This window comes from Thalassophryne amazonica, chromosome 14, assembly GCF_902500255.1.
Source record: "Thalassophryne amazonica chromosome 14, fThaAma1.1, whole genome shotgun sequence".
NCBI lineage: Eukaryota > Metazoa > Chordata > Actinopteri > Batrachoidiformes > Batrachoididae > Thalassophryne > Thalassophryne amazonica.
Genome location: NC_047116.1, coordinates 74,323,327 through 74,349,774, shown reverse-complemented (window position 1 = coordinate 74,349,774; position 26,448 = coordinate 74,323,327). Strand labels below are relative to the sequence as shown.

The 26,448-nt window shown below is 39.3% G+C and overlaps 1 protein-coding gene and 1 long non-coding RNA gene across 2 annotated transcripts in view; one reads left to right on the top strand and one right to left on the bottom strand.

Moving 5' to 3' along the window:
• Nucleotides 1-274: 274 nt before the first annotated feature.
• The window catches only part of hspbap1 (hspb associated protein 1), a 41,235-nt gene continuing 15,061 nt past the window's right edge, over nt 275-26,448 (bottom strand). The window contains exons 6-9 of the mRNA XM_034185771.1: nt 18,845-18,928; nt 3,483-3,594; nt 2,245-2,823; nt 275-1,128 (exon numbers count right to left, since the gene is read on the bottom strand). Of these exons, the coding sequence (XP_034041662.1) occupies nt 2,279-2,823; nt 3,483-3,594; nt 18,845-18,928 (741 nt within the window). The 3' untranslated portion in view covers nt 275-1,128; nt 2,245-2,278. The remainder of the gene's footprint in view (nt 1,129-2,244; nt 2,824-3,482; nt 3,595-18,844; nt 18,929-26,448) is intronic.
• Nucleotides 13,792-22,911, top strand: LOC117524056. The gene is made up of 3 exons (XR_004564692.1): nt 13,792-13,957; nt 22,761-22,768; nt 22,900-22,911. It is a non-coding gene; the product is annotated as an uncharacterized LOC117524056 (long non-coding RNA).

Below are 26,448 nucleotides of genomic sequence, written 5' to 3'. Positions count from 1 at the left end.
GTACCTTGTTTCCCATGTAACAATAAGAAATATACTCAAAACCTGGATTAATCTTTTAGTCACATAGCACTACTATTATTCTACTACTACTACTACTACTGTACATCATAGTTCAGCTCAGCAGGAAATGGAGAGGAAAACCACCAGACTGTCCATTAAACAATTACATTTTTTATTTGTGTATCGTGTGAGAAGTTGCAAAAATGCAACATTCAAACAAACCACATTTTGATTGACCACATTTACACTTACAAGAAATTTGCCAGAGTAGCAAACTGCATGATAATCAGGTTACAGTTAGTCCAGACTGGACAGAAGAGTGCAGTAAGACGACAATATTGTTCTTCTCTTCACTTCAGTCACAGTGGAACATTATAGATTTTCCACAGCTGTCAATCACTGTAAGGCTTTGTCAGAAAAAAAAAGGCAAAAATGAACCTCTGATGTCAGCATGTATTTAGTTTAGTACTTTTAAAACATTTACCACCACTCAAATCAGTTTGGGTAGCACATTGTGCCTCGGCAAGTTCCTTTGGCTGCTCCCTTGTTTTCACTGGAGGTCGCCAGGCCCAAGGTGAGCCTGCATGTTGATTTGGCACTGGATGCCCTTCCTGATGCAACTCTACATTATATGAAGAAATGTGGCAGGGGTGGGGTTTGAACCGGGAACCTTACGCTCTGAAACAAAGCGCACCGACTAGTTGACCATCATTTGGTGTTTGTCCAAATTCCGTCACAAATTCTTTGACCTGCTAACAAGTTTTAGCTTATTGCAGACTGCAGTGTTTGCCAGTGCGTAAGTGCACCAATAACATTGCTTGTTTAGCTGCGTTTAGACGAGCTGATGTACAGCGTGTCTTCACGTGCGCTGATAAGAAAACTCAGAACCAACTTTGCAGACTGTGATCATCTTCTAAGCAAATGACACCAACCAAAGCCTCCATCACGGGTATGTAACAAGGAAACCAACACAAAGTCAGGGGGTGGCGTCATGAAATCTAAAAATATTTGAAGTACTAATACTTCTCGCAGATGAACCCATCAAAGCTCTGCTGCAACAAGAAAACCTGCAACGACATTTTAGTTGGACTTTGTGTTTGCATCTGGACAGAGAATCATTCTTCAACAATACAGTAGTGTTCAGAATAATAGTAGTGCTATGTGACTAAAAAGATTAATCCAGGTTTTGAGTATATTTTTTATTGTTACATGGGAAACAAGGTACCAGTAGATTCAGTCGATTCTCACAAATCCAACAAGACCAAGCATTCATGATATGCACACTCTTAAGGCTATGAAATTGGGCTATTAGTAAAAAAAAAAGTAGAAAAGGGGGTGTTCACAATAATAGTAGTGTGGCATTCAGTCAGTGAGTTTGTCAATTTTGTGGAACAAACAGGTGTGAATCAGGTGTCCCCTATTTAAGGATGAAACCAGCACCTGTTGAACATGCTCTTTGAAAGCCTGAGGAAAATGGGACATTCAAGACATTGTTCAGAAGAACAGCGTAGTTTGATTCAAAAGTTGATTGGAGAGGGGAAAACTTATACGCAGGTGCAAAAAATTATAGGCTGTTCATCTACAATGATCTCCAATGCTTTAAAATGGACAAAAAAAAACAAAAAAAACAGACGCGTGGCAGAAAATGGAAAACCACCATCAAAATGGATAGAAGAATAACCAGAATGGCAAAGGCTCACCCACTGATCAGCTCCAGGATGATCAAAGACAGTCTGGAGTTACCTGTAAGTGCTGTGACAGTTAGAAGATGCCTGTGTGAAGCTAATTTATTTGCAAGAATCCCCCGCAAAGTCCCTCTGTTAAATAAAAGACGTGCAGAAGAGGTAAAATTGTTCCTTTGGGTCCAAGGGCCGCAGACAGTTTGTGAGATGACCCCCAAAGTCTGAATTGAAGCCACAGTTCACAGTGAAGACTACTATGATGTTGGGCCTATATATTGCATACCAGGTATCATGGATCAGTTTGGATATGTCAAAATACTTGAAGAGGTCATGTTGCCTTATGCTGAAAAGGACATGCCCTTGAAATGGGTGTTTCAACAAGACAATGACCCCAAGCACACTAGTAAACGAGCAAAATCTTGGTTCCAAACCAACAAAATTAATGCTTCGCAGATGTGAAGAAATCATGAAAAACTGTTTCCCATGCAGCAATAAGAAATATACTCAAAACCTGGATTAATCTTTTTAGTCACATAGCACTACTATTATTCTGAACACTACTGTATGTGAACCGTGTGCCAATACCACCCATAGGATTAATGGCCCAACACATTTAGGGTATTTAGACCGTCTGAGTGCCTTTCCAGTAGAAGCTCAGTGACACGGGCAATGATATCAGGATGCACCAAGCAGTCCAGAAGGTCATTGGTAGTGATTGTGAGTCTTGATTCTTTCATCTCATGTGGATTATGCGATGAGCTTCCTTCCCCAGAATCATATGTTCTGCACAGAGCTGCGCCAGACCCACATTCATGTTCTGGCTGTTGGGGTCTGACCACAGTACAGTCTTGGTGATACTGGAGTTCACAGGTTGCGGAGGATTTGGCCTCCAGATCTTTTGGTCTCATAAACTCTGAGTCTGATGAGTCTTTTTGCTGACAGTGCACAGGAATGAGATGTGGTCCAAAGGGAACATTGAAGGGTACAGCATCCTTGACGAAGTCCCTGCTCTTCTGGAATTGTCCGCAGGAGTCTCGTTTGAGTGGACGTGTCTGTCTTTGGACCTGATCCTTTTGTTTTTGGGCACAGGCTCTCACTGCCAGGGTCACATACTGCATGTTCTCATGATGGGACGCCATTCCTTCCTGTAGAAACATGACAGTGTCAGAGGTTACACAGATTCAAGACTTAGGTTGGGGCTGGTAAGACACAAGCTCTGTTTTTTTTTTTTTTTTTTTTTTTTAACTAGTGCTTTCAGACAATAAAAAAATTAATTACAAGCTTTACAATTAATCTAAATTAAATGCATGTTTTTTTAATATCTCCATTCCAATTGCGCATACAATGTAAAAATGAGGTTCTTAGAAATGTAATTGTATTTACAAAAAAAGAGAGGAAGAGAGACAGAGAGGGAGACAGAGAAAGAGGGAGGGAGAGAGACAGAGTGTTGTCTTTTCTCTAAGTCTATAGAAATAAGGCTATAAAAGTCTATAAAAAATAAAAGTACTTAATCCTTTCACCAAAACATCTTAGTTTTCAGGTTTTCATCTTAGATACACCTTCTGGCAAACTGTACCTGAACTTTCAGGTCTCCGTTTTAAGAAAATTCTCATATAAAAATCAACAATAATGATGAAAATAATAATAATATTAAAGCAAACAGAGCTCTGGTATCGGATCATAAAAGTATCGGTATCGGCAGATATCCAAATTCTGGGATCTGATCGGAAGTGAAAAGTTGTGGATCGGTGCATCCCTACTTTTGTATAAGGAATGGACGATCAGAGTGGTTGTTTGTACCTCGGTGGGGGTTGAGCCAGTTGTCGGTGTTGTCACTGCTTGGCATGCTCTTCAGGGCACAGACAACAGCTTTTGTCACAGCCTCGCCAACTCTTGACTCATCATCAGCTCCCTGCACAGAACACATAAAAAATACAACACAAGATTAGCGGATGAAAAAGAGACAGCCTAGAATTTTTTTTACCTGTGAGCTTGCAGAGAAAGCAGGACCCTCATTTGTCAATGTAACGTACATATATGAACAGAAATGTGTGTGGACAGGATGAGTGCTCACTTCTAAGCAAAGTGTGGCACTTGTTCATTTGTATGTACAGTGGATAATGTGCACAGATTTAGCTCCCTGTGATAGAAAAAGCAAACTGAAATACCATCCACCAAACTGAGAAATGATTAAACCACTGAAGAGGATACACAACAAAATAATACATGACCAATTACTCTATTCAGTTTGGAGGCATGCAAGCTATGTGTAGTTTTTTTTTCAGGATGTTCTCAAGTTGACGTCCTAAACATGTAACCATGTAAGCTTAATGTACAACAAAGTCAGTTATACAAACAGTGGAAGGCTGGTCAGTTTTTTCCTTCCTGTTGCTCTCATTTGTTTGGGATCAGCACAGCAAACCCTCTTTCTCCATTTCACCTGAACCCATATGAAACCGAATCCTTATGATCTGCAGATTGATTTGGTACAGATTTTATGCTGGATGGCCTTCCTTTATGCAAATTTAGATCTTCAAGTAAACAGAATCTATCGTGCTTGTTTTAGTTAATTTTGGATGTGAGTAACGGTGGTGATTTTGGACCTATGTGCCAAGTTTGGCTGCTGTAGCTTTTGTGCTTTCTGAGCTCCAGGTACTTTTAGGGGAGAAACTGAAAAAGAAGAAAATTCAAAACCCTGCATGTTACTGCAAGAAAACAACTCCACCAGTTGGGGGCACTATTTCAACACATTTGCATTTTGGCCTGCTTACGCATTTTTGACCCCCTGCTTTTCTCCCTTTATGTAGCACCCATTGGGCACATATTGGGGCGTTTTGGGATTGCCTTTCATTGCTATGCTGATGATACTCAGTTATACAGTAGTGGCGGTATTGTATCACTTCCTGTTCCGGAGCACAGCGGCGCTTTTCTGTATCTGTTAGCTGTTTAATCTGCGCAGTTAGATTGATCTAGTTACCTAGATAACGATTTGTTTCACAGTGTAATCTTCACATGCCTTATCTAAAGCACTCCCTCTGCTGAATCACCTCTATTCACTTTGTGTGTTTTTAGGAATCCGCTAGCTTAGCGCAGCTACTAGCTCTTAGCCGGTTTAGCATGGCGGCTTCTCCTGTCTCTCCCGCACTTTTCTGCTCTGGGTGTGAAATGTTTAGTTATTCCTCGGCCTCCTTTAGCAGTAATGGTACTTGTAATAAGTGTAGCTTATTCGTAGCTTTGGAGGCCAGGCTGGGCGAATTGGAGACTCGGCTCCGCACCGTGGAAAATTCTACAGCTAGCCAGGCCCCTGTAGTCGGTGCGGACCAAGGTAGCTTAGCCGCCGTTAGTTTCCCTCTGGCAGATCCCGAGCAGCCGGGAAAGCAGGCCGACTGGGTGACTGTGAGGAGGAAGCGTAGCCCTAAACAGAAGCCCCGTGTACACCGCCAACCCGTTCACATTTCTAACCGTTTTTCCCCACTCGGCGACACACCCGCCGAGGATCAAACTCTGGTTATTGGCGACTCTGTTTTGAGAAATGTGAAGTTAGCGACACCAGCAACCATAGTCAATTGTCTTCTGGGGGCCAGAGCAGGCGACATTGAAGGAAATTTGAAACTGCTGGCTAAGGCTAAGCGTAAATTTGGTAAGATTGTAATTCACGTTGGCAGTAATGACACCCGGTTACGCCAATCGGAGGTCACTAAAATTAACATTGAATCGGTGTGTAACTTTGCAAAAACAATGTCGGACTCTGTAGTTTTCTCTGGGCCAATCCCCAATCGGACCGGGAGTGACGTGTTTAGCTGCATGTTCTCCTTGAATTGCTGGCTGTCTGAGTGGTGTCCAAAAAATGAGGTGGGCTTCATAGATAATTGGCAAAGCTTCTGGGGAAAACCTGGTCTTGTTAGGAGAGACGGCATCCATCCCACTTTGGATGGAGCAGCTCTCATTTCTAGAAATCTGGCCAATTTTCTTAAATCCTCCAAACCGTGACTATCCAGGGTTGGGACCAGGAAGCAGAGTTGTAGTCTTACACACCTCTCTGCAGCTTCTCTCCCCCTGCCATCCCCTCATTACCTCATCCCCGTAGAGATGGTGCCTGCTCCCAGACCACCAATAACCAGCAAAAATCTATTTAAGCATAAAAATTCAAAAAGAAAAAATAATATAGCACCTTCAACTGCACCACAGACTAAAACAGTTAAATGTGGTCTACTAAACATTAGGTCTCTCTCTTCTAAGTCCCTGTTAGTAAATGATATAATAATTGATTAACATATTGATTTATTCTGCCTTAAAGAAACCTGGTTACAGCAGGATGAATATGTTAGTTTAAATGAGTCAACACCCCCGAGTCACACTAACTGCCAGAACGCTCGTAGCACGGGCCGAGGCTGAGGATTAGCAGCAATCTTCCATTCCAGCTTATTAATTAATCAAAAACCCAGACAGAGCTTTAATTCATTTGAAAGCTTGACTCTTAGTCTTGTCCATCCAAATTGGAAGTCCCACAAACCAGTTTTATTTGTTGTTATCTATCGTCCTCCTGGTCGTTACTGTGAGTTTCTCTGTGAATTTTCAGAACTTTTGTCTGACTTAGTGCTTAGCGCAGATAAGATAATTATAGTGGGCGATTTTAACATCCACACAGATGCTGAGAATGACAGCCTCAACACTGCATTTAATCTATTATTAGACTCAATTGGCTTTGCTCAAAATGTAAATGAGTCCACCCACCACTTTAATCATACCTTAGATCTTGTTCTGACTTATGGTATGGAAATTGAAGACTTAACAGTATTCCCTGAAAACTCCCTTCTGTCTGATCATTTCTTAATAACATTTACATTTACTCTGATGGACTACCCAGCAGTGGGGAATAAGTTTCATTACACTAGAAGTCTTTCAGAAAGGGCTGTAACTAGGTTTAAGGATATGATTCCTTCTTTATGTTCTCTAATGCCATATACCAACACAGTGCAGAGTAGCTACCTAAACTCTGTAAGTGAGATAGAGTATCTCGTCAATAGTTTTACATCCTCATTGAAGACAACTTTGGATGCTGTAGCTCCTCTGAAAAAGACAGCTTTAAATCAGAAGTGCCTGACTCCGTGGTATAACTCACAAACTCGCAGCTTAAAGCAGATGACCCGTAAGTTGGAGAGGAAATGGCGTCTCACTAATTTAGAAGATCTTCACTTAGCCTGGAAAAAGAGTCTGTTGCTCTATAAAAAAAGCCCTCCGTAAAGCTAGGACATCTTACTACTCATCACTAATTGAAGAAAATAAGAACAACCCCAGGTTTCTTTTCAGCACTGTAGCCAGGCTGACAAAGAGTCAGAGCTCTATTGAGCCGAGTAGTTGTAAAACAGCTAACTGATCATCTGCAGAGGAATGGTCTATTTGAAGAGTTTCAGTCAGGTTTTAGAATTCATCATAGTACAGAAACAGCATTAGTGAAGGTTACAAATGATCTTCTTATGGCCTCAGACAGTGGACACATCTCTGTGCTTGTTCTGTTAGACCTCAGTGCTGCTTTTGATACTGTTGACCATAAAATTTTATTACAGAGATTAGAGCATGCCATAGGTATTAAAGGCACTGCGGTGGTTTGAATCATATTTATCTAATAGATTACAATTTGTTCATGTAAATGGGGAATCTTCTTCACAGACTAAGGTTAATTATGGAGTTCCACAAGGTTCTGTGCTAGGACCAATTTTATTCACTTTATACATGCTTCCCTTAGGCAGTATTATTAGACGGCATTGATTAAATTTTCATTGTTACGCAGATGATACCCAGCTTTATCTATCCATGAAGCCAGAGGACACACACCAATTAGCTAAACTGCAGGATTGTCTTACAGACATAAGGACATGGATGACCTCTAATTTCCTGCTTTTAAACTCAGATAAAACTGAAGTTATTGTACTTGGCCCCACAAATCTTAGAAACATGGTGTCTAACCAGATCCTTACTCTGGATGGCATTACCCTGACCTCTAGTAACACTGTGAGAAATCTTGGAGTCATTTTTGATCAGGATATGTCATTCAAAGCGCATATTAAACAAATATGTAGGACTGCTTTTTTGCATTTGTGCAATATCTCTAAAATTAGAAAGGTCTTGTCTCAGAGTGATGCTGAAAAACTAATTCATGCATTTATTTCCTCTAGGCTGGACTATTGTAATTCATTATTATCAGGTTGTCCTAAAAGTTCCCTGAAAAGCCTTCAGTTAATTCAAAATGCTGCAGCTAGAGTACTGACGGGGACTAGAAGGAGAGAGCATATCTCACCCATATTGGCCTCTCTTCATTGGCTTCCTGTTAATTCTAGAATAGAATTTAAAATTCTTCTTCTTACTTATAAGGTTTTGAATAATCAGGTCCCATCTTATCTTAGGGACCTCATAGTACCATATCACCCCAATAGAGCGCTTCGCTCTCAGACTGCAGGCTTACTTGTAGTTCTTAGCGTTTGTAAGAGTAGAATGGGAGGCAGAGCCTTCAGCTTTCAGGCTCCTCTCTTGTGGAACCAGCTCCCAATTCGGATCAGGGAGACAGACACCCTCTCTACTTTTAAGATTAGGCTTAAAACTTTCCTTTTTGCTAAAGCTTATAGTTAGGGCTGGATCAGGTGACCCTGAACCATCCCTTAGTTATGCTGCTATAGACTTAGACTGCTGGGGGGGTTCCCATAATGCACTGAGTGTTTCTTTCTCTTTTTGCTCTGTATGCACCACTCTGCATTTAATCATTAGTGATTGATCTCTGCTCCCCTCCACAGCATGTCTTTTTCCTGGTTCTCTCCCTCAGCCCCAACCAGTCCCAGCAGAAGACTGCCCCTCCCTGAGCCTGGTTCTGCTGGAGGTTTCTTCCTGTTAAAAGGGAGTTTTTCCTTCCCACTGTCGCCAAGTGCTTGCTCACAGGGGGTCGTTTTGACCATTGGGGTTTTTACGTAATTATTGTATGGCCTTGCCTTACAATATAAAGCGCCTTGGGGCAACTGTTTGTTGTGATTTGGCGCTATATAACTAAAAAATAAATAAATAAATAAATAAAAATACATGCCGATAACTGCTGGTAATCTCATCCACATACAGTGGGGCAAAAAAGTATTTAGTCAGTCCCTGACTTGTGTAGGAAAACTTGTGCAAGATGAGAGAGGTCTGTAATTTTCAACATAAGTACACTTCAACTGTGAGAGACAAAATGAGAAAAAAATTCCAGGAAATCACATTGTAAGATTTTTAAAGAATTTATTTGTAAATTATGGTGGAAAATAAGTATTTGGTCAATAACAAAAATTCAACTCAATACTTTGTAACATAATCTTTTATGTTTCTGTGTAGGCTCTCAGTTGTCCATGTGGTTTCCATAGTAGAGACGCTTGAATCTTTGACTGGACTGGGTTGCTTGACGCGAGGACATTTCGCTTCAAATCGCACGGACCCTTCACGGACGCTTCAAATTGACGGACCCTCTCCTGATGGCTTCAGCTGCCCTGTCAATAGGAGGGTGCTAGCTAGAGCACAATAGGTGCTAATTAGAGCTATTGTTTAGTCACTGGCCTATAGCAGTCTGCCTCTCGGTAGGAGGGATCTGGTTAGGTTTAAAACTCCAGCTTTTGTGACTTCTTGATTATTCTTCTCTACAAGAGTCAAGACAGAATTCAGACCACCAGAGCAAGAATTTTAGCTGAGGAAGCTTCTGCGATTTGAAGCGAAACGTCCTCGCGTCAAGCAACCCAGTCCAGTCGAAGATTCAAGCTTCTCTACTATAATCTTTTATGGCAATGACAGAGGTCAAACGTTTCCTGTAAGTCTTCACCAGGTTTACACACACTGTAGCTGGTATTTTGGCCCATTCCTCCATGCAGATCTCCTCTACAGTAGTGATGTTTTGGGGCTGTCGCTGGGCAACATGGACTTTCAACTCCCTCAACATAATTTTCTATGGGGTTGAGGTCTGGAGACTGGCTAGGCCACTCCAGGACCTTGAAATGCTTTTTACGGAGCCACTCCTTCGTTGCCCGAGCGGTGTGTTTGGGATCATTGTCATGCTGGAAGACCCAGCCACGTTGCATCTTCAATGCTCTCACTGATGGAAGGAGGTTTTGGCTTAAAACCTCACGCTACATGGCCACGTTCATTCTTCCCTTAACACGGATCAGTCGTCCTGTCCCCTTTGCAGAAAAACAGCCACAAAGCATGATGTTTCCACCCCCATTCTTCACAGTAGGTATGGTGTTCTTGGAATGTAACTCAGCATTCTTCTTCCTCCAAACACGATGAGTTGAGTTTTTACCAAAAAGTTCTATTTTGGTTTCATCTGACCACATGATATTTTCCCAATCCTCTTCCCTAGTTCTGGGATTTTTGTTCACTATTCTCATGATCATTTTGACCCCACGGGATGACATTTGCGTGGAGCCCCAGATCGAGGGAGATTATCAATGGTCTTGTATGTCTTCCATGTTCTTACAATTGCTCCCAGAGTTGATTTATTCACACCAACCTGCTTGACTATTGTAGAGTCACTCTTCCCAGCCTGGTGCACATCTACAATTTTCTTCCTGGTGTCCTTCGACAGCTCTTTGGTCTTGGCCATGGTTGAGTTTGGAGTCTGACTGTTTGAGGCTGTGGATAGGTGTCTTTTATACAGATAACGAGTTCCAACAGAGGCCATTAATACAGGTAAAAGGTGGAGGACAGAAGAGCTTCTTAAAGAAGAAGTTACAGGTCTGTGAGAGCCAGAAATCTTCCTCGTTTGTGGGTGACCAAATACTTATTTTCCACCATAATTTAAAAATAAATTCTTTAGAAATCCTGCAATGTGTTTTTCTGGATTTTTTTTTCCCTCATTTTGTATCTCATATTTTAAGTGTACCTATGATGAAAATTACAGACCTCTCTCATCTTCCTAAGTAGGAGAACTTGCACAATCAGGGACCGACAAAATACTTTTTGGCCCCACTGTAAAATCCTTAGAAGACTGCCTTGCATTAGTGAGAGGCTGGATGTCTAGCAACTTCCTACTTTTAAACTCTGATAAGACTGAAATCATGGTTCTTGGTCCAGTGCGAAATATAATGAAGATTCGTCCCATCCTGTCTATGGCTGATGCTGAGACCCTGATTCATGCAGTTGTTTCTTCTAGATTGGACTACTGCAATGTTCTATTTTCTGGTTTACCGCAGACCAGCATTAGGGGTCTCCAACTGGCTCAAAATGCTGCTGCCAGACATTTGACAGGAAGCAGAAAATTTGACATTTCACCCATTTTGGCATCTCTTCACTGGCTTCCTGTCCCTGTGAGATCAGATTTTAAGGTTCTGTTACTAACCTAGAAAATTATTCATGGACTAGCCCCTCCCTATTTAGCTGACCTACTTAAACCTTATGTACCGGCCTCTGCATTCTCAAGGTGCAGGACTACTTTATGTCCCTAGGGTGAATAAAAAGTATGTGGGTCACAAAGCTTTCTCTCATCTCTTCTCTTATTGTGCACCTCGTGGTGCACTCTGTGGAATGATCTCCCTGCATCAATAAAAAAGTCAGATTCTGTAGACACTTTCAAGTCCAGACTTAAGAAGCACTTATTTTCCCTTTCATATGGCTAGCATACTGACATAGTATGTTATTATGCTTTTGACCCTTTTAAATTCATTTTATTAGGAAATGGCCTCAACTTTATCTACAGTCTGGGTCTTTTAGTGAAGCTTAGGGCTAGTGGCCGGTGATCACCTTAGTATTTCTTCTGTTTTTCTGAAATCAATAGAAAATCTTTGGAGGGAGCTGAACCTTGAAACCTGAAAGATCTGGAGAAGATCTGTATGGAGGAGTGGACCAAAATCCCTGCTGCAGTGTGTGCAAACTTGGTCAAGCAGTGATGAAAGTGGGCCATGGAAAAAAAATCTGAAAACTTTTGGCAAGGGCCAAAGGCCTGAAGTCCCTGGCGGGGGGTCTGGGGGTTCTTCCCCAGAAAGGTTTGAGATCTCAGATGCATTCTGGTGCATTTTCAGGTCTGTTTACCCACCAAAATAAATAAATAAATCTCCAAAAAACTACATTTTTTGTTGGGTCAGGTCAATTTTTCCACCCCCCGTCTTTTCACACAACTTGTATTGTGCTACCAGCCTTTAGAAAAAACAAAACAAAAACCCCCAAAACAAAACAAACAAACATATATTGTGGTTCAGAGAAAACTACACCATAAAAGAAATGGCAATTCAAAAAACTAAAAAATAATAATTCTCAGTATCAATTCAAATGTAACAATAGGAGCATTTATCACACATTAATACATCAACTTGTTCAACCTTTACTCACTTCTGAGTTTTCCTAGTTTTGGCAGGAGCTTTGCAGCTATTATCTTTTCAAATTCTTGGCCACCTTAAAATCCTTACAAATGTGTTTTTACTTCAGCACTAATTTTTGATCACTGTACATTTTGAAGTTAAAAACGTTTTCTTACATTACAAAACTATTTTTAGACAAATAAAATAGCATGAAAAGTAATGTGCACATGTAGTAATGTTAGATTCATAAAGAAATATGAAACAGCACTGTGCTATTTTCTTTGATTACTTGATAGTTAAAAAAGTTTAAATAAAAAAATCTAAGTTATTTAAAGTTGAGACTTTTCTTGTAGTTACGGCAGTGACAATAACAACTGTGTAGCTTTATTTGGTAAAATAAAAATAGGTCAAACATGCAGCTTGACAGTGATTGATTCTGCAACAAAAAGCTAATTTAGCCGATAAACTTCAGCACTAACGTCATGTATTATTTTCACTCACGCACCTCAGACAAATTTTTGCCCGTTGCTCAACTAGTATTCATTAGCAGTGTAGTTTTGTATGTGAACTGCACCTAGATGAGCACGATTCTCTTCAGAATCCAAATCTCTGCTGCAGTTAATAAAAGCAGCCACCAGACCAGGGGTCTCATTTATAACCACTGTGCATGCACAGAACGCCACCTAAAAGATGCACAGTGCCATTTTAAGCCATAGTGTGTGATTTATAAAAACAAACTGGGCAGTAAAATGTTTGCATCTGTACGCAAACTGTGACCATTGCATAACATATTTAGAGGCTTAAAATGAGGCAGGATTATACATAAAATGGTGTGTGTGAGTCATACCTCACACACACCATCATATACATGTACTTGATCATAAATTTATAAGTAATAGTGTTGCTAGATGTGATAGTGAGCTATAATTATTGCAGAGTGTTAAACAGCTGATCAGACATAAAACCAGACATAATAATTTATCAGCACACCACAGCTGCTGAAATGTAAATATATTAGTTGTGGACCTGACTGGATTAGTGCCATTATTTGGACAAGGTGTTACGCCCTGCAAGCTGTACTGGCACAAAACAATTCATGTCCTTCCTGCAATTTTATATGAAGAAATATTTTATATAAATACATTACTTTTGCTGTTCATATTTTATATGGAGAGATTTTATCTTAATAAACGACAACAGCTCAAAGGATTCTGGGAGAACTGTAACGATTAATTGTCTACTTATTCGGTTATTTAGAAAGGCTCATGTTGGTTCTTGTGGTGGTATTTTTAACGCTTCTTAAAGTGTGTGTCAAAGGTTTGTCCATAAGTGAGTGTTATGTTAAAATTAAGACAAAACAAGTGAACGGTCATTTCAAATGGTTTGGTTCAAAAGTACTTGTGGACACCGTCACAAATAATGTTCTCACTGAATGCATCGACTGTTTTCTTGCTTTTTTTGTCATCTCACAGCTGTGATCACACAAAAGTGCCCCAATTTCCATTGCAGAATTTAATTTAAATTCCAATTCAATTCATTTATAATGCACCAAATCACAAAATAAGTGGCCCTGAGATGCTAAATCTAACCATATGTTTCTTTTCCTGCTCTTCCTCCAAGCAGCTGTCATAAGGGCCTCGTTACGCAGGACACCGGCAGTTGTGAGAATGCTGTGAGTGTTAAAATGCGCCCAATCAACAGATGGGGGTGCGAAAATACCCTTCTGTGTCATTAGTCAATGGGCCCAAATCTGAAATATGCATTTTTGTTGCACCCCCCTGGTCACCAAGGTTTGATGGCTTCATGATGTTCCTGGTCCATCTGGGATAACATTTCCACTTGTTGTCATTTGCACAACCTGGCAAGGATATATTTGCCGAGCACTTTTGTTTGGGTACCCCCCTTTCTTTTAGGCAAAATTTTAGGTAACACACTATTAGCTCTGTGCTTCCCCAAAACCCACCTGAATTTTATGTTTTGTAACCTTAACTACTCTCAGTAAATCATAATAAAAAAAAATGCATTTAGGATGATGATAATGATGATGGGTGCCTTTTATATGTCTCTTAGGCAAAATTATGTTTTAAAAAAAAAAAAAAAGCATCCAAAAACATGGCTAATGTTAAAGTAAACTCACATTTTCTCTTCCCATTTCAAAAGTATTAAAGATATATGCACAAAATATGCATCCAAATTATCCCTGGCATCTCTGCTGAATGTTGACAACTGTTTTTAGTGCAACTGGTCATCGGGATTCTATCCACAAGGTATTTTCTTACCCCTCCCCCCTAATCAAAAAGAAAGCCTTTTTTATGGTGTACACATAACCTCATACAAGATGAATTTTCTTTCTCCACGATGTTGGTTGACATGATTCCTGCCCTATGTATTAACATTTTAATTTGATAAGTTTAATTTTTAGCCATTTTTCTAATTCCCCCTACCTCCTCACAAATTCAGCTTAAATTCAATGTTTGTACCTTCGCTTGTAATAATTTACTTTATTAATTTCCTTTCAGTGAATAGTGCATAAACCATTACCACACCAAACTGGTTTTGATTTTTATATATATATATGGCATATAATAAATACAATAATGCTAATACATAACTTTTTTTATGGAAATAGTTCTCAAAGTTTGGAAATAATGCCAAACAAAATAAAAGTTTTGTTCATAATCTCACAAATGAATTGAAACAGAAAAGTAACAGCATAGCATAAAAATGAATGAATGAATGACCGGTGTTTTAGGTCCAGTTGATGCACTATATAGAAGCTGATCAGGACCAGCCAGTAGCTGGGAGTGATGAAAGATGAGAGGTGAGGAAACTCCACCAAGTGAGTCCTGGGAATTGAACCCAGGACCTAGTGATCGACTGGCCAGCATCTTACCGCCGTACCACGACTGCTGACAGCATAGCATAAGTTTAATATCCTTTTTTCATGTAAAGTTCAGGTTAACAAATGAAATTCAGTCATCATCCTCTTCACTTGAGTCAATTCCTGTCAAACCTTCATGGTTCTCACAAGAGACAACACATCCGCATACATCTGTGCAAGGCATCCCATGCTTGTGGCAAGAGCATCTGTTCCCTCTGCAGGAGTCCTTTGAACACTTACAACTGATCAGCTCCAGGATTGCTTTTGGGGCGGGCTGCTGGTCCATCCAGTGGATTGAGATCTTGCCATCTGTCAGATCCCACCCATGCTCATTTGGATTTGGTGGCTGTACCTTTGCTGCAGAACATTCTGTACCTGACATTGTCAGTATCATTTTCATCATGACTATACAGTTTACAGACAAACCGAGTAAATGATAAAGTGCATTCATCTGTGACATTCAGAGATCTTCCCATGAGCTGCATTGCAAAGCACATGTCAACTTCTAATAGGACTAGCTGAAATGCCTTCTTCTTGCCCTTACCCACAAAGGCACTTGTACTATCGCATCCTGTGAAGGCATGCATTCCAGGTAATGCTTAGCATACATTCTCACCTAAGCTTTGTCCAATCTTGGTAAGATCTAAACATCTGCATCTCTCCTTTTTACCAGTACTGAATAAGACCCTTGCATGAATTTCATGACTCAAGGCAACGCCAAGCACTGCAACATCTGTATCCGGGGATTGGATTATGATACACTCATGTCTATGAATTGAGGCATGCTTTGCATGTAAGAGTATCCTGGTGTTGGCCTCCTCTTGGTAAGTGCAAAGTGAGTCAACTCTAGTACAGGCTATGCTATTTTCTGCAGCAGCTAACGTGACATTCTGGGCCATGTGTGACAAAGAGTGTGCCAAAGTTTTCAAACAAGGGAACATACTCTTCCTTCTGCCATTCCTCAACAAAGACGTTTGTGAGGTTTGTCTTTTTACTGCCATCTCCAAAGAACTTCCACTGGGTTGGACATTTCTGTTTGCCATCCTCGACTTGGATCTGAATGGTACCCTGAGCACTCCTTGCCTCTCTCTCCAGGTTCTTAATTGAGACTTCTGGGTACTGATCCAGAATGAAGTCACTTCGTGTAGACTCTTGGGATACACAAACTGATTTCAACAACAGGAAGACATACCTGCAAACATACATGTACAACAAAATAATTCTGATATAAAGAAATATGTTATATATTGTATTGTTTAATATTCAAATTACATTACATTATTAACACACTGAAACAAAGAATAAAACATTTAGAAAATTTTGATACCTGGCAAGATCACTGAACGTCTTTGGAACCATTTTCAGGGACTGCAACAATGCCATGCCATCTACAACAAAGGCTGCAGAAGCTGGCACATCTTCAACAGGGTCAGCCTGTCCCTCAAGAAGGTGAAGTAGTGTGTCCTTTGCTGTCTAAAAATTGTCAACATTCAGCAGAGATGCCAGGGATAATTTAGATGCTTATTTGGTGCCCATATCATTGATACTTTTGAAATGGGAAGAGAAAATGTGACTTTTTTTTCCACAAGAGCCATGTTTTTGGATTTTTTTTTTTTTACATAATTTTGTCCAACAGACATATAAAAGGCACCTATCATCATGCTAAATGCATTTTATTTTATTTCTGATATACTGAGAGTAGTTTGGGTTGCATAAAATAAAATTCAGGTGGGTTTTGGGGAAGCACAGAGCCAATAGTGTGTTACCTAAAATTCTGCCTAAAAGAAAGGGGGGTACACGAACAAAAGTGCTCGGCAAATATATCCTTGCCGGGTTGTGCCAATGACAACAAGTGGAAATGTTATCCCAGATGGACCAGGAACATCATGAAACCATCAAACCTTGGTGACCAGGGGGGTGCAACGAACTCCTTAACTACAGCCCTTTTGAGACTGGGCCCACTAACTACACTGCTTTAGCAGCCCTTATGCGGTGTTGTCGTCTCTCATGGCGCTGGTGAGCTACAGATGACATCACACTTCTTCACTCCGTGAGAGAGTGAGTGAGAGAGAGAGAGAGAGAACAAAACGAGCTAAATATTAAATGGTTGACTTTCCACACTCTTCAGTTTGGGTTAGCTTGTGTGTGTGTGCCTCTCCATCATTTAAGTGGGCGGAGTCAGTTAAATCCACAGAAAAATGACACCACTGGATAATTAACACCTTTCATCAGACTTTTTATGGCTGGAAAGCAACTGACACTCATGAAAAATACAAACAGATTTTTTTTTAAAAACCACTGCAGGGACTGAAAAATGTCACGTGACGGTTGTCCAGTTCAGAAAACTCACTTCGACCGAAGCACCGCATTGAGCTCTCCGAGTCAAACTCTGGATCATATAATTCATGGAAAAAAGGACAAAGCTGGGCTGAGTCCACAATAAACTTAGTGTACCTAAAACATTCCACGCAAGGTGTTTTCACACAGGTGCTGCGAGGCATGGAAAAAAGGATTATTTTTTAATAGTTAGTTCAGTTTGTCTGCCATGGTGACAGGTTTTTAGTTAGTTAGTGCTACAGGTTGACATCATAACAGTAACCAGAGTGCAGATTACTTGTCTGACGTGCCTGCTGTGGCACGTGCTTTCGGAGACACCTGAGCTGCATGTCTGCTTGTGCTGAACTGACACCAGAGCAAAAGGCCAGAATGACCCATCAGCTGCAAAAAAACATAGAAGTCTACATATACATGCAAACATTTTTGGGCTTCGTGTGCATGTATGAATATTCATAAGGTGTTTGACCATTTGTGGTTGACTGAGGGTGTGTAGCGGGATGACAATTCACAGTAGTGTGTGATTCATAAGGATGATCTTGCTTGCAGATGTGCGCACCAACAGTTTGACAAGTCCGATTTTTTTAATTGTGTTTATACGCCATTTTTGCCAGATATTTTTATGTGTATTTTTAGAATAAATTCTATGCAATGTTTTTTTTTAAATGAGGGCCCCAGGATTTAAGACTGGGGTGTGTGATGGAGCTGACAAGTTTGAAATGTTCAAATGTTCTCCAATAACATTTCTGAATACATATTCTATTCAGCTTTTTTCTTACATAGACTTTGTTTATTTAAAAAAAAGTTTTACTCAAGACAGTTACCTGCATTTTTATGCCAGTCTTATCAAGCAATTCTGTGTTTAAAAATACCAGAAAATTCCATTTTTCTCTACATTTCACACTACTAGTTGGCTGTGCATTCAAACAAAATCCAAACCCACAGTATAATAAGATGCCTTCATAATTTGATGCACACTCATGGTCACAAAACTGCACGCCTGTTTGATAACCACGTTTATGAAACTATGAAATAAGTCAGTGGGTTGTGACAAAGCCAAAAATGTAATCTGTTAATAATGTTTAGAATGTTTGAAGTTTAAAATGTAATCTGTTAGGGATGTAATCTTATAAATAATGGTTAAAATTACACAATAAGTCGGTGACAAAGTCATAGAAATGTAATCTGTTAAATTATGTTTATTAATGATGCTTGATATTGTAAGATTGTACTGTAAAAAAAGGGGCAGAAAATATAAGACTTGTTCTTCCATTCTGCTCCTTTTCATTCAAGAGTTTGTAAAGTTTTGTTATTTCTGCTATTCTGTTTTTTTTTTCTTTTAAATGAATGAAATAAATATTAGAAAAAAAATAACCACTTTTCTGCGTGTGAATCTTCTAAATTTTGTTGGTACAAATGAAGCTTCCCTATGCAGCACTAATAAATGAGGTTCCTGGTGCAGGGCCTCTTGCAGCACAAACACTCCTAACAACAGGGGACTGTTTAGTTCCAGTTCAGTACTCATCTGGGACATCTACCATCTCTGAATAGGGAAAACCAGGCGGACTGAACACGCTAGTTCCTCAAATGTCAAATTCTGTGTTCACATCTGTGAGATGAGGAAGATATGCAGACAGGTTTCTTACCAGCTCAATCCAGGTGTTGACACTGACGGTGACGTCGTCCACCGACTCCACATAGTGCCACCAGTGTCTGGGGACGAAAAGCACCTGAGGGCAGAGGATGTAACAGGATCTTAGAGATCATCCATGTTCACCTCCCTTCTGTTTTGTTTTTAAACCACGGTGGCATGTCAACAGCATGGACTTCTTATGACCATCCACTAGGTGGCAGTGTAGTTATGACCATCCACTAGGTGGCAGTGTAGTCATCGACAAGCTGCTCATAAGCCGACCATGGGGCCTAAGAAGGTTCTGACAGCGGAGGAAGGTGACGATATTAAAAAATCTCTGGACTTTCTATCAGAGGAGATTTCTGTTGTGAAGCAGCAACAGAAATCAATCATGGATCTGGTGGAGGAGGTGAAGGCATTACGGCTCCAGAACGCCGAGAAAGACCGGCATCTGGTGCAGCTGGAAAATAGAGTGGCTGAATTGGAGCAGTACACCAGAATTAACGACGTCATCATCACAGGTCTTCACATCAAACCACGGTCCTACGCACGGACGGTAAGAGATGAGAGCGGAGGGGAGCCCAGTGAACAGGAGGTCAGCTCTGTGGAAAAACAGGTTGCTGATTTCCTCCTATCTAAAGGTATAGAAATGGATTTAAATAACATTGAAGCGTGCCATCCTCTGCCCCGGAGAAATGACGGTGATAAACGAACCGTCATCATGAGATTCATCAACAGAAAACACAAAACAGCACTGTTAAAACAAGGAAGAAAACTGAAAGGGACAAACGTATTCATCAATGAACATCTTACCAAACGGAATGCCGACATCGCCAGGAAAACACGCTTCTTAAAGAAACAGGGAAAAATCCAGCACACATGGACTTCAAACTGTAAAATATTCATCAAACTGAACGGATCACCAGAACAAGCAAAAGTCATGGCAATAAGGAACATCGAGGAGCTGGACAAATGTGAACAATAGGTATGAGGACTCAAACACATCACAGCACCATGATGCAGACTGGAGCAACCCACTCATCCACATCATCTACACCCGGAGACAAGAGAGACATAATGACTAAGGATAATGAGCCATTTATTTCTGCCCAGGAGCTCTGTCTAGATACATTTAATTATAATAACTCTGCTAACCACCCCTTCGAATCTGAAAATGATCCTGATACCTTTTTCAGTGAGAATATTGTGAGACAGTGCAAATATTTTACAGAAGAACAATTCAAAATTATAAAATCAATGATGAAAATTTTTCAATTATACATTTCAACAGCAGAAGTCTTTCTCGTAATCTGTCCACTATTAATGATTGTTTGAAAACATCCAAAAAAACGTTTTTCAGTTATTGCAATTTCAGAAACATGGTTAAATGAGGATAATAAAGATCTGGTATATCTTGATGGTTATGAATTGTTCCTGGTTAACAGGCAGACGAGAAGGGGCGGAGGCGTTGCATTGTTTGTAAGGTCAGATTATAACTGTAAACTCATTAACAACATGTCATTTACAGTGGACAACATCATGGAATGTGTTACCATAGAAATGACATCTATAAACTCCAAAAACATAGTTGTTAGTTGCATTTACAGAGCTCCTGGGACAAATATTGACACCTTTGAAGACATTATCTTAGGAATGTACAACAAAATCAACAGAAATAAGCATTTATTTGTCCGTGGAGATTTCAATATAGATTTTTTAAACCCTCACAATCATCCACAAATTACCTCATTTATAAACACCTTGTACTGTTTAGGACTGTTTCCAACCATCATTCATCCTAGCAGAATAACTATGGACTCAACAACTCTCATTGACAATATTTTAACGAACGTTATATCCGGTAATCTTAGTGGGGGACTACTGGTCAGTGATATCAGTGATCACTTGCCAGTTTTCTCAGTCTTTGCATTGGAGGGTTGTTGTAAGTATCGAAGCAATATCAAATTCATGAGTAGAAAAGTAACACCTGAAACAATTGATAATTTAAGGGAGGATTTATCAAGTCAGAATTGGTCAGATGTTTTTGTTGATGATGTTGACAGGTCATATGATGCTTTCATTTCCATTTTTTTCCAGTTTGTATAATAAACACTGTCCATTTGTTGACAAAATATATAGAAATCAATATAGCAACAAACCATGGATAACTAAGGGACTTCAGAGGGCATGTAAAAAGAAAAACGTACTATATAAACAATTCATAAAACTACGAACTAAGGAAGCTGAAAGTAAGTATAAAACATATAAGAATAAGTTAATCAATATCATGAGACTCAGTAAAAAAACATATGAGTTACTTGTCAAAAATAGAAATAACATCAAAAACACATGGAACATATTAAATGAAATAGTAAAAAAGAATAGAGTAACTAGAGATTATCCTTCATTTTTTCAGAGTAACAACTACATCACGATTGATAACGACGAGTCTATTGCTGAACACTTTAATGAATACTTCGTTAATGTGGGTAAAAATCTTGCCAGTAAGATTGACTCATCAACTAATAACTTCTGGGTAAATAATTCAACGTTTAACAAATCTGTTTCAATGTTCATTGGTGGTACTCATGAAAGGGAAATACTTGATCTGGTTCATGGTTCAAAAAGTAAGAAATCGACTGATTTTAATAATTTGGATATGGCTTTATTAAAAAAAGTTATTGATTGTATAGTAAAACCGTTCAATTATATTTGCAATATGTCACTAAGTACTGGTAAATTTCCTTCTCAAATGAAAATAGCCAAAGTAATTCCTCTGTTTAAAACTGGTGACAAACACACATTTTCTAATTATAGACCTATATCACTCCTGCCACAATTTTCCAAAATTTTGGAAAAAATATTTGCTAAAGATAAATGATTATTTACTGAACCATAACATCATTTGTGAAGAACAATATGGATTCAGAAGGTCTCGAACTACATCACATGCTTTGATGGACTTTGTGGAAAGTATAGCAACTGCAATTGATAATAAACAATACACAATAGGTGTTTTTTTTTTTATTTACAGAAAGCGTTTGACACAATTAACCATGGAATACTATTAAGTAAACTGCAGAAATATGGAATCAGAGGTCTGGCATATGAATGGATAGCTAGTTATTTACAAGGCAGATTTCAGTATGTTCAATTCAATAATACAAATTCTGAACTCAGGGATGTCACATGTGGGGTGCCGCAGGGCTTATTAGTGCTGGGTCCTTTGTTGTTTATAATCTATATAAATGATATAAGTTGGGTGTCGAGTTCACTGAGATGTGTCCTTTTTGCGGATGATACAACTGTGTTCTGTAGCGGTGAAAATCTTGAACAGCTTCTGGACATAGTGGAGAAAGAACTGGAAAAATTTAAGGTTTGGTTTGACGCTAATAAGTTGTCACTCAACCTTGGGAAAACTAAATGTATTATATTTGGAAATAAACAGGCACCCAAATGTAAAAATTTAACTATAAACAATAAGGAAATTGAGTTAGTAACAGAGAATCAATTTTAGGTGTTATAATTGATAATAAACTTAGCTGGAAACCACATATAAATTATGTGAAATCAAAATTGTCAAAAACTATAGCCATTTTGTATAAAGCCAAAGACCTACTGCCGCAAGAAGGGTTACTTACTTTATATCATTCTCTGATGGTACCATATATGACATATTGTGTTGAGTCATGGGGAAAAACTTACAAATCAAATACCAATCCAATATTCCTTTTGCAAAAATGAGCCATACGAATCATCTGCAATAAACAATATTGTGAACCAACACATTCTCTATTTGTGTCTTTAAATTTATTAAAATTCATTGATTTGGTCGATTACATTACAATTCAAACTTTATTTCGAGCGAAAAACCAAGCCTTACCGAGACATGTCCAGAGTCTGTTCCGATTGAGGGAATCCAGATATAGTTTAAGAGGTTGTGCAATTTTTATGAAACCACCAGTAAGAACAAATGTAAAGGGTTTTTGTGTGTCTGTGGTTGGGGTGAGGAAATGGAACAAATGTTCAACAGAGGTTAGAATGAGTAGTACCTTAGTGAGATTTAAGAAACTACTCAAAAAGAACATTATGTCTAAGTATCATAAAGAAGCAAATATAATTTGATTTATATGGAATGTTCAATTTATAAGTGGGACTTATTGTATATTTGAATGTGTGGGTATGTATATGCGTATGTAGATATATAGATATGGGTAGGTGTATATGTATATGTATATAAGTGACTGTGTATATGTATGTATATATTTATGTTTGTAAAGTATATACGTATGTATATAGGTATATGTGGCACAGCCCAAGCAGAGGGTCACCCCCAAGAGCCTGGTCTGCTTGAGGTTTCTTCCTTATAGGGAGTTTTTCCTCACCACAGTTGCCTAGTGCTTGCTCTGGGGGTTGGTAAGGTTAGTCCTTACTGGCGTAAAGTGCCTTGATTTGACTTTCTTATGATCTGGTACTATATAAATATAATTATAAGTGAATAGTATATTGATGTGTATGTCTGTGTGTCGACATGTAGTAGTGAATTTATATTTCTGTAAATATGACTGATTAGAATTGTTGGACTTGTACTAGCAGGGGTGGGCGCTAATAAGCTTTGCTTCAGCCCACACCCTTTCGGACTCACTAGTTTTGTCTGTGTTTGTTTGTGGAATTGTTCATTTTTTTCTATTTGAATATTTTGTGTGCCGAATTAAAAAAAACAAAAAAACTTTAGTTTAACTCACTGTGAATTCATATGGTGAGTACATGGAGTGAGAGCCTCTTGACAGCAGCAGTCCTGATTCATTCAATCAAAGTGCAAATGGACTACACGTGTATGTTTGGTTTCAGTTTAATTGGGGATGGGGGGTCTGCACACCCGCTGATTAACATAGAGATGTGCTGTAGACGTAGCCGGACAGCCGAGTCGACATAGAGATGGGAGGAGTTGGAAACTGAACCAGCAATCACACAAAAAAAATGTACAAAAAGGATAGTTTTGATTCAAAACTGAATTTTGTTTGCTATTGAGGGAAGCCACGAAGACACCTTTGAAAATGTAGGATTTCCATCCTCACTTTGTTCCATTAATGGTCATTAAAGATGTTTTGGGAAGTTCAGACATTTTGGAGCTTTCATCTCCATGGGGAGATGATGGTCTAGTAGTTAAACTTTGGGATTGAGTCCAGAGGATCCTCGGTTCAAACCGTAGCCAGACTGGAAAATCACTAGGGAGCCTTGAGCAAGGTCCTTAATCCCCAAGTTGCTCCTGCTGTGTTGTGAGCACCTCGCATGGCAGCATCCTGATGTCGGAGTGGGAGAACATTCTCATGAATGGGTGAATGTGAGGCATAATTGTAAAGCGCTTTGAGTGTCTGATGCAGATGGAACAGTGCTATATAAATGCAGTCCACATTGAATTAATCAATGGGTGTATGTATAATTTTGACTATATAATAATTTCTTAAATCCAGCTCACAACTTATATTTTATATTTTATAATCCTTCTGCTCCAGAACAAATCACTGAAAGCCCACCATCACCATGACAGCAGTGTATGTAATTTTCTGACCACAACTGTAAGTACAACGTGCAGAAAGTGTACCTTAACAGTTTTGCAAGTCTTTGAACTTGAGTCCACGTCAAGTCTCTGACCATCTGGTGTGTCCCTAACACATCATAGTTAAGTCTTACTCAAATTCTGAATTCAAAGCTGTACGATCACACGTCCATGTAGGGGTCTGGAGGTATCCTATGGGCAAAAGTGTAGCTTCCTCACTCACAAATGACATCACCTCTGAAGACGTTTTATACAACTCCTGGCAATAATTATGGAATCACCGGCCTCAGAGGATGTTCATTCAGTTGTTTAATTTTGTAGAAAAAAAAGCAGATCACAGACATGACACAAAACTAAAGTAATTTCAAATGGCAACTTTCTGGCTTTAAGAAACACTATAAGAAATCAGGAAAAATAATTGTGGCAGTCAGTAACGGTTACTTTTTCAGACCAAGCAGAGGGAAAAAATATGGACTCACTCAATTCTGAGGAATAAATTATGGAATCACCCTGTAAATTTTCAGCCCCAAAACTAACACCTGCATCAAATCAGATCTGCTTGTTAGTCTGCATCTAAAAAGGAGTGATCACACCTTGGAGAGCTGCTGCACCAAGTGGACTGACATGAATTATGGCTCCAACACGAGAGATGTCAATTGAAACAAAGGAGAGGATTATGAAACTCTTAAAAGAGGGTAAATCATCACGCAATGTTGCAAAAGATGTTGGTTGTTCACAGTCAGCTGTGTCTAAACTCTGGACCAAATACAAACAACATGGGAAGGTTGTTAAAGGCAAACATACTGGTAGACCAAGGAAGACATCAAAGCGTCAAGACAGAAAACTTAAAGCAATATGTCTCAAAAATCGAAAATGCACAACAAAACAAATGAGGAACGAATGGGAGGAAACTGGAGTCAACGTCTGTGACCGAACTGTAAGAAACCGCCTAAAGGAAATGGGATTTACATACAGAAAAGCTAAACGAAAGCCATCATTAACACCTAAACAGAAAAAAACAAGGTTACAATGGGCTAAGGAAAAGCAATCGTGGACTTTGGATGAAAGTCATATTCAGCGATGAATCTCGAATCTGCATTGGGCAAGGTGATGATGCTGGAACTTTTGTTTGGTGCCATTCCAATGAGATTTATAAAGATGACTGCCTGAAGAGAACATGTAAATTTCCACAGTCATTGATGATATGGGGCTGCATGTCAGGTAAAGGCACTGGGGAGATGGCTGTCATTACATCATCAATAAATGCACAAGTTTACGTTGATATTTTGGACACTTTTCTTATCCCATCAATTGAAAGGATGTTTGGGGATGATGAAATCATTTTTCAAGATGATAATGCATCTTGCCATAGAGCCAAAAACTGTGAAAACATTCCTTGCAAAAAGACACATAGGGTCAATGTCATGGCCTGCAAATAGTCCGGATCTTAATCCAATTGAAAATCTTTGGTGGAAGTTGAAGAAAATGGTCCATGACAAGGCTCCAACCTGCAAAGCTGATCTGGCAACAGCAATCAGAGAAAGTTGGAGCCAGATTGATGAAGAGTACTGTTTATCACTGAGACTGCAAGCTGTTATAAAAGCCAGAGGTGGTGCAACAAAATACTAGTGATGTGTTGGAGCGTTCTTTTGTTTTTCATGATTCCATAATTTTTTCCTCAGAATTGAGTGATTCCATATTTTTTCCCTCTGCTTGGTCTAAAAAAAGTAACCGTTACTGACTGCCACAATTATTTTTCCTGATTTCTTATAGCCAGAAAGTTGCCATTTGAAATGACTTTAGTTTTGTGTCATGTCTGTGATCTGCTTTTTTTCTACGAAATGAAACAACTGAATAAACATCCTCCGAGGCCGGTGATTCCATAATTTCTGCCAGGGGTTGTATTTTTAACTATGAGAAGACAGTAGACGAGCGGTGGATTTGACTAATGGGTGATGACACCATTAGCTTTTGTTTGGCCATGGCAATAAGCACGCTTTATATGTCAACAAGTGTGGAAAATTCAAATGAATAAATATTTACGCTTTGAAAAATGT